Source organism: Podarcis bocagei (assembly GCF_964188305.1).
Source record: "Podarcis bocagei genome assembly, chromosome: 7".
NCBI classification, from domain to species: Eukaryota; Metazoa; Chordata; class Lepidosauria; order Squamata; family Lacertidae; genus Podarcis; species Podarcis bocagei.
This window is the reverse complement of record NC_138132.1, coordinates 49410255-49417930: the sequence shown is the minus strand read 5'-3', so window position 1 is coordinate 49417930 and position 7676 is coordinate 49410255. Positions and strand designations below refer to the sequence as shown.

The 7676-nt window shown below is 52.0% G+C and overlaps 1 protein-coding gene across 1 annotated transcript in view; it reads left to right on the top strand.

Annotated features, from left to right (window-relative positions):
- The first annotated feature begins 1491 nt into the window (after window positions 1-1491).
- The window catches only part of LOC308591629 (C-signal-like), a 24353-nt gene continuing 18168 nt past the window's right edge, over window positions 1492-7676 (top strand). The window contains exon 1 of the mRNA XM_081202460.1: window positions 1492-1852. Within this exon, the coding sequence (XP_081058586.1) occupies window positions 1706-1852 (147 nt within the window). The 5' untranslated portion in view covers window positions 1492-1705. The remainder of the gene's footprint in view (window positions 1853-7676) is intronic.

Here is a 7676-nt window from a genome sequence, read left to right as displayed (position 1 = left end):
TATAGTGTCTTCACGATCACAATCCCATTACACTGTGTAACAGCATGGAGCCAACTCCTCTTCCAGTTGTGGCTATATATCAGTCCAGAAATATTTCTGGTGGGTGGATGGAGCAATCCGAGAGGACCCCTTGCCCATACACAGCAGGGCTGGCGTCTGTGTGTTTGTAGGCCTGTGAGACCACTGGCATTTCTGTCACACAAAGCTTATTCACACAAAAGTATGGGCTGAGCAAGAGATGGAAGACTCACAGAATTAACACTTGAACAGATCAGCCTCCCCTATTAGGATTTTGCTCTGCACAAAAAGCAAGTTAGACCTCTGTGCTCCTTTTTAACACCCTCATTTCAAGGCCGACAGTTTTGTTCTTTTTCACATGCAGATACTTTGATGAAATCACTTCCAGCTAGAGAAGAAGGGGGTTCAGAAGGATCTCCAGTTATTGAATTTCTGTGCCAACATCTCACTTGCACTTGACCATCCATTCTCTCACCAAAAGAAAGTATGCCAAGCCATGGGAGTAGCCAAGGCGAAGTAGACCTAGTTAAGAAGATCCGTCACAAAGAAACTCCCTTTGAGAGCATTATGGAATTTTTATCTACCTCCCTGGCCCTACTTGGCTAGTTAACCAGAAATGCTTAATCTCTAACAAGCCAGAACAAGATCTGCCTCAGTTAACTAAGGACTCTTCCAAATGACCTACTTAGTAGCATTCATGCTGATTTGGTTGCATGAAGTTTACACAGAGATTAGATTACATCTGATCTTTATTGAGCAGTTCTGATTTGTTTGCAAGGACATTATAGGATAATGAACATTCATCCTGCATTAATCCTGATTTGTTTGCAGGACATTTATACTTCATTCATTTCATGGTTTTCAGTGCATTTCCCTGCAACCTTTCTAACTGTAAAGTCAATTTGAGGTGAATTTGTTGCACAAAGGCTTTAATCCACACCTAAATTTCCAGGTACCCACTTGAATCCTCCCTCATAAAATGATGATGGTGTGGAAGGGCCATCATACTTGCTCCTAATTATAGCTGCAAATCCAAAACAGAAGCAGTTGGGTTGTTGTTTTCCTTTAGCCCCCTTCTCTTTTTCCAGTTGAGGGAAAGGAAAGGGGGGGGGGTGAGCAGACACTGATCTCACACATTGTTGCCAAGCCTTCCTTGGCACACAGCTCTGGCAAACCCTACCAAATCTCCCCTCTTGAAATTTGCAGTGAGCTGCTTATTCCCCCCCCCCAAAGCTATGCAAGAGCCCTTGAAGACTTCTACAGCAGGAATATTGTTTTTCCATTAGGCTCAGAAATCAAGGAATTGACTCAAGATCTGCTGGGGGGTGGAATAGAGGGTTAAACTCCAAACGGCAGGCAAATAACCTGCACACTGTACAATTCCAAAGTTTTCAGGCAGTCTCTGCCTGTCTCTTGCTTTCTTACACATACATTCACCACCACCCCATTTTCTTTTTCTCCCAAATCAAATCCCCATCGGGCAAGCAATTCTGCTGACTAATCTTGCTTTGACTTGTTTGTAGAGGTATTGTACGCTAAACTGGTTCCTCTTTCTTTTTGTTGTGCTGCCAGCAGCTGGCAAAGCAGACCTGGTTTAGGAGACCTGGTTTAGGAGGACAATCATTTGTGTGAACTGCAGCAGATGAGCTGGGGACTTAGGCAAGCAACACGTTTCATCCATTAGAAGATGTCTATGCTGAATGCACGTTCCATCCTGGTGACTGGGTCCAACCGGGGCATTGGCTTAGAACTGGTCAAGCAGCTGGTGGAGAAAAGCAACAGACCAGAATGGATCTTTGCCACTTGTCGGGACCCAGAGGGACCAGGTGCTCAGGTGAGCTCCAGGGAAGGGTCAGCAATCCTGTAGAATGGGTGCCTAAACTAGTGAATTCCCTCTGATGCCAGGGAAATTGTGCCTAGGGTTTATGTGGAGCTGTCTGATAAGATTTCTTAAGCTTCCTGTTGTTCAGGGACTTCTGCAGAGCAACAACAAATCAAGATATACATCCCCATAGAGAAAAAACTTGGATGGTGTGTGTATCAGAGACCAGGTCAGGTAGTTTTTTTCTATTGTGATAAGAATTTTAAGGTCTTAGATATGTAATAAATGTTCATAAATGTACCAAGCAAACACGTACAGTGATACCTTGGGTTAAGTACTTAATTCGTTCCAGAGGTCCATTCTTAACCTGAAACTGTTCTTAACCTGAAGCACCACTTTAGCTAATGGGGCCTCCCGCTGCCGCTGTGCCGCTGGAGCACGATTTCTGTTCTCATCCTGAAGCAAAGTTCTTAACCCGAGGTAATATTTCTGGGTTAGCGGAGTCTGTAACCTGAAGCGTATGTAACCCGAGGTACCACTGTACATAAATATATAAACCATATGTCTGAAAACCCCACAGAAAAAAAGTCCTGAACAAATTGACCTCAATTATTTCTCTGCAAGGTCAAAGTGGGAAACCTCCCCATTGTCTTTTTCCTTCACAAATCCTGCCTTAAGGGCACATTTAAGATATGAATATGGTGTAGGCCTATGACCTGGCTCAGGAACTAAGTATTTATTATTACAAAAGACTGGCCAGGCTCCCCAGGCAGTCCAATCAAGTGACCATTAAACAGGTAACCTGTCAGACTAGATAAACAACTCACTCAGATTTCTGCTGTAGACCGTCTTTTCTGGGATGTAGGTATGATGTATCTGGGGGGTGGTCTTAGGTTACACCCCTTCTGTGATGTATGTATGATGTATGGAGGGGTGGTCTTGAGCTCCAGGGCAGGGAATTTAAAATGTCTATATAAGGCCTTAAAATGTCTATATAAGGCCAGCATGAGTTTGACCAAACTGCGGGAGGCAGTGGAAGACAGGAGTGCTTGGCGTGCTCTGGTCCATGGGGTCACGAAGAATTGGACATGACTAAATGACTAAATAACAATATAAGGCCTTGAGCGCCATTGTTCTGGGTTCCTCCTCCCTCCTGCATGTGGTGAGTGAGGACCCTGTTGCAACAGATCAATAAAGATCAGGCTTGTTAGCTGCTTTGCTTCTCAATATTCTCTGGTTGACCTCTGTTATTTTCTCCTACCAATAGGGAACCTATGTAAGTACTCTATATGGGCTCTTGGATACCCCATAAGGGGGAAAAAGGGCAGATTTTTGTTTACAACACTATCCCTGTCTTTCTTTTATTCCAGGGTTTGCATTTTTATCCAGCTATGGAGCATAGGAAGGGGGAAGAGACTAGATTTCTTACTGCAGGCAAAGGAGAGAGAAGAGCAGCAACCCTTGCCAGCAAGAGCCTGGGAAAAGCACAGGGTGGCATGGCAGCTTCTGTAGCTCAGTTGGTTACAGCATGGTGCTGATAATGCCAGGGTTGCAGGTTCAATCCTCATATGGGACTGTTGCACATTCCTGCATTGCAGGGGGTTGGACTAGATCATGCTTGGGGTCCCTTCCAATTCTACCATTCTACGATTCTATGATATCAGAAAGGTACTGTCAGAGCTGCTCGAAGATCCTAGCTCACAGAGGATCACGCTAGCCAGCGATCATTAAGTAAAAGTCTTTATTGAGTTACAGTTTCCATTTTCAAGCTGCTGCGTGCAACTCTACGTCTAGTAGCTAGATCGGCGAAGCTCCGTCTGATTCTCCGCCCCTTGTGCACCAACTTAATATCCTAGCCCTGCTCCACCTTTTCCGCCTGACTGTTCTCCTCTGGGTCCCTCTGCCCCCCGGGGTTTCTTCCTTCCGGGATTCTTCTGACGCTGACCCGGACCCTCCTGCCTCCTTGCGCCGGGCTTTAGGACCTGGCTCCCTTTCCGGGCTGCTTACTGCGCCGCCTTCCTCTGCATTTGAACTTGGCGCGCGCGCCCAACCTTCCACTTTCCGCTTAACCGTTTCTTCGCTCCCCGATGGAGGTGTGGCCACTCCTGACTCATGCCCTCCCTCCTGTGGTGAGCTGCCAGCGCTTGCCCCCTGGCTCCCTTCCTCCTCCCTGCTCCCTAGCGGTGACGCTGGTCCCGATTTCCAACTGCTCTCCTCTGAGTCCCCTCTGGCTCTATCTTCCTGGGGTGCCCCCCTAAACTCCCCCCTTGCCCTGGCCACTGGTGCTCCTTTCTGTGAATCCTCTGATTCACTGGAAAGACTCGGAGATCTCGGGTCGTCGTCATCACTCATCTTTTCTTCTGCCTCCTCCCCTTCGCTCTCTGTTTCCTCCCTTGCCCTTGCCTCTGCTCCTAAACCCCTGACATCCATCCCCCCCTCGAAGCCCCCCATTCCCCCCTCCCCTCCTTCCGGTGCTGGAACTGGGTGCTGCTGTTGCAAAGGGACGAATGTCGGATATCGTTCGCTTCCCGTGGCGGGCCTCCATCTGAAGGCTCCCGGGTCTTCCTCCCTGCTCCCGTCGACGACGGTCACCTCCGCTTCCATCTCTGTGCCGCCGTGCTCGAAACCAGGGTCGTCCCCGAAAACGTCCATGTCCGTCTCTCCCTCACTTCCTCCTGGCGGCGTTGCTCGTCCTGGGCATTCCAGCCACTTTCTGCGGAACTGCTCCTCTGGTCGATCGTCCCACCAATACGAGGGTTCTGATGCAGATCCCGAGGGTGACCCCTCCGGGGAACGGACGTCTTGTGTCGGGTCCTCGTCCGAGTCGAACCCCCGGAAAGTGCTGGCCGAAAGCGTGGGCGTGAAAAGCCAGTCGTCGAAGAAGTCTGCTGGCATTGGTCTATGTGGGAAGAGGGCGTGAAACTCGTCTTTGAGTAGAGGTTCGTCCAAAGCGTAGCCCGGCACCCAGCTGTTCGCACTGGCCGGGGTGCCCTCCTTGGCGAGAAAGTATTCTACCCCCTCCTCCCCCCATCTGGAGTCCAAAATCTCCGTGACTTCGTTGATGCGCTCCTTCTGTGCCACTCCCGCGTGCCCTGTTCTGTCTCTGACCGGACTCGGCGCCGTTCCGGGTTCTTGGAACCTGTGCGGTGCCTTGTAGGGAGTGAGCACCGATCTGTGGAACACCGGATGCATTCTGGAACCCTCCGGAAGTGCCAGTCTGAAAGCTACCGGGTTGACCTGCTCTTCGACTTGGTAGGGCCCCAGTTGTTTATGCCCTAGTTTCTTCTTGGCCAACGACCTGGCCGGCACTGCGTGGGCTGCTAACCAGACCCAGTCTCCCACGTGGAGCTCTTCGCCAACCCTCCTGTGCTTGTCCGCTTGTACCTTGTATGCGTGTTTGGCCAGCTCCAGGTGGCGCCTCAGCTGATCGTGGACTTCCTGCAGCTCCGACGCGAACGCATCTGCTGTCTGCGGCTCCCCCTCCCCCATTCTTTCCAGTCCCGGGAAGGTTCTGGGGTGCCTCCCATTGTTGGCGAAGAACGGCGTGACCCCCGTGGACACGTGCTTCGTGTTGTTGTAGGCGAACTCGGCAAGCGGCAGGTAATCCACCCACGTCGCAGGCTGTTGATTTGCATAACATCTCAGGTACTGCTGCATGATGGCATTGACCCGCTCCGCTTGCCCGTTGGTCTGCGGGTGTCTCGCCGACGCCAGGTTGATCTTGACGTTCAGGAAGCCCATCAGCTTCTGCCAGAAATTCGAGATGAACTGCCGCCCCCGGTCGGACAGAATAGACCGTGGCAGACCGTGAACCTTGAACACGTGGTCTATGAACAGTTTGGCGGTTTGCTCCGCCGTGGCCACCTTCGCACACGGAATGAAATGTGCCATCTTGGAAAACAGGTCCACCACCACCAGCACTGCCGTCTTGCCTCTCGAGTTGGGCAGATCTGTGACAAAGTCCAGAGCCACCCTCTCCCAAGGTTCGACCGGAGTTTGCAGCGGTTCCAACAGTCCGGCCGGCGGTCTGTGCACTGGCTTGGCCCTCTGGCAGGTGTCGCACCTCGCCACGTAGTCTGCGACCTCCCCTCTCATTCCAGGCCACCAGAAATCCCTGGCTACTAATTCCACCGTCTTCTCCTTGCCAAAGTGCCCGGCCGTGGGCGCGTCGTGCAGCTGCTGCAGAACCTTGGCGCGAAGGTCGTCTCCCGGCACGTAGATGGCCCCTTTACGGATGAGCAATCCATCTCGTAGCTGGAAACCGTCGGCCGCAGCCTTGCCCCTTTCCACCTCCGCCATCTTTGTTTGCGCGAAGGAGTCATCCTGCAACGCTCGTCGCACCGCCTCCAGGTCCACGGTGGCCGCGGCGCACGCCCACACTGTTGGTGCGAAGATGTGCATGGCGGCCGCTGGCGTTGCGTCCTCCAGATACTGTGGCTTACGGGAGAGGGCGTCCGCCATGATGTTAGTGTCCCCCGGGACATACTCTATGCGGAAGTCGAAGTTCGCAAAGAACTCAGCCCAACGTATCTGCCTCTGGTTTAGGAACTGTGCCGTGCGCCAGTGCTGCAGATTCTTGTGGTCCGTGCAAACCTGCACCGTGTGCTTGGCGCCGATCAGGAAGTGCCTCCACGCTTTGAACGCTGCATGAATGGCCAGCAACTCCCTGTCCCAGATGGTGTAGTTCTGCTCGGACTTGCTGAGCTTCCTGGAGTAAAATGCTCCCGGTCGCCACACCCCCTGCTGGTCCTTCTGCAGCAGGACCGCCCCCACGGCTCTGTCCGAGGCGTCTGTCTCCACCCTCATCGGCCTGCTGGGGTTGACATGAAGCAGCTGCTCTTCCGACGCGAAGAGACGCTTGAGCGCCTGAAAGGACTGCTCCGCCTGCTCTGTCCAGATGAACTTCTTTTTCTTGGAGCTAAGCGTGTCTGTGATGGCCGCTGTCTGCATAGCGAAGCCTTTGATAAACTTGCGATAGAAGTTCGCGAAGCCGACAAACCGTTGGACCTCCTTCCGGTTGCGTGGACTCTTCCAATCCAACACCGCTCGAACCTTGGCGCTGTCCATGGCAAGCCCCTTGTCAGACAGCCTGTAGCCCAGAAAGTCCACCTCCGTCACGTCAAATTGGCACTTCTCCAGCTTGGCGTAGAGCCTATGTTGCTTTAGCCTGCTCAGCACTTCCTTGACGTGCCCGTCATGCTCCTGCTGCGATTCCGAAAAGATCAGGATGTCATCTAAGAAACAGACGCACGTCTTGTAGAGAAGTCCCGCCAACACGTGATGCATGAAAGCTTGAAAAACGTGGGAGCCATTTTGCAATCCGAAAGGCATAACTCTATATTCGTAGGTCCCCAGTGGCGTGAACATGGCCGTCTTCCACTCATCTCCTTCCCGCATGCGAATGAGGTTGTACGCCCCTCGCAGGTCCAACTTGGTGAACACTTTTCCCTTCCGCACCTTCGCTAGGAGGTCGTCGATTCGGGGCATGGGGAAGTCCGATGGCTTGGTCCCACTGTTCAAAATGCGATAGTCCACGACCAGTCTTTTTTGGGGCGTGTCTCGCTTTTTAACAAAGAATACAGGACTGCCCCCCGCTGCCTTGGACTCTCAGATGAAACCGCGCTCCAAATTATGATCTATGAACTCCTTGAGTTCTTGCAGTTCGTCCTCTGACATGGAATACAGTTTCCCTTTAGGCAGCGCCGCCCCCGGCAGCAGGTCAATTTTGCAGTCATATGGTCTGTGAGGGGGTAGTCTGTCCGCCTCCTTTTCGCAGAAAACTTCCAAAAATTCTGCGTACTTGTGGGGAATCGCTTGCAGCGTGCCTAGCAGCAGC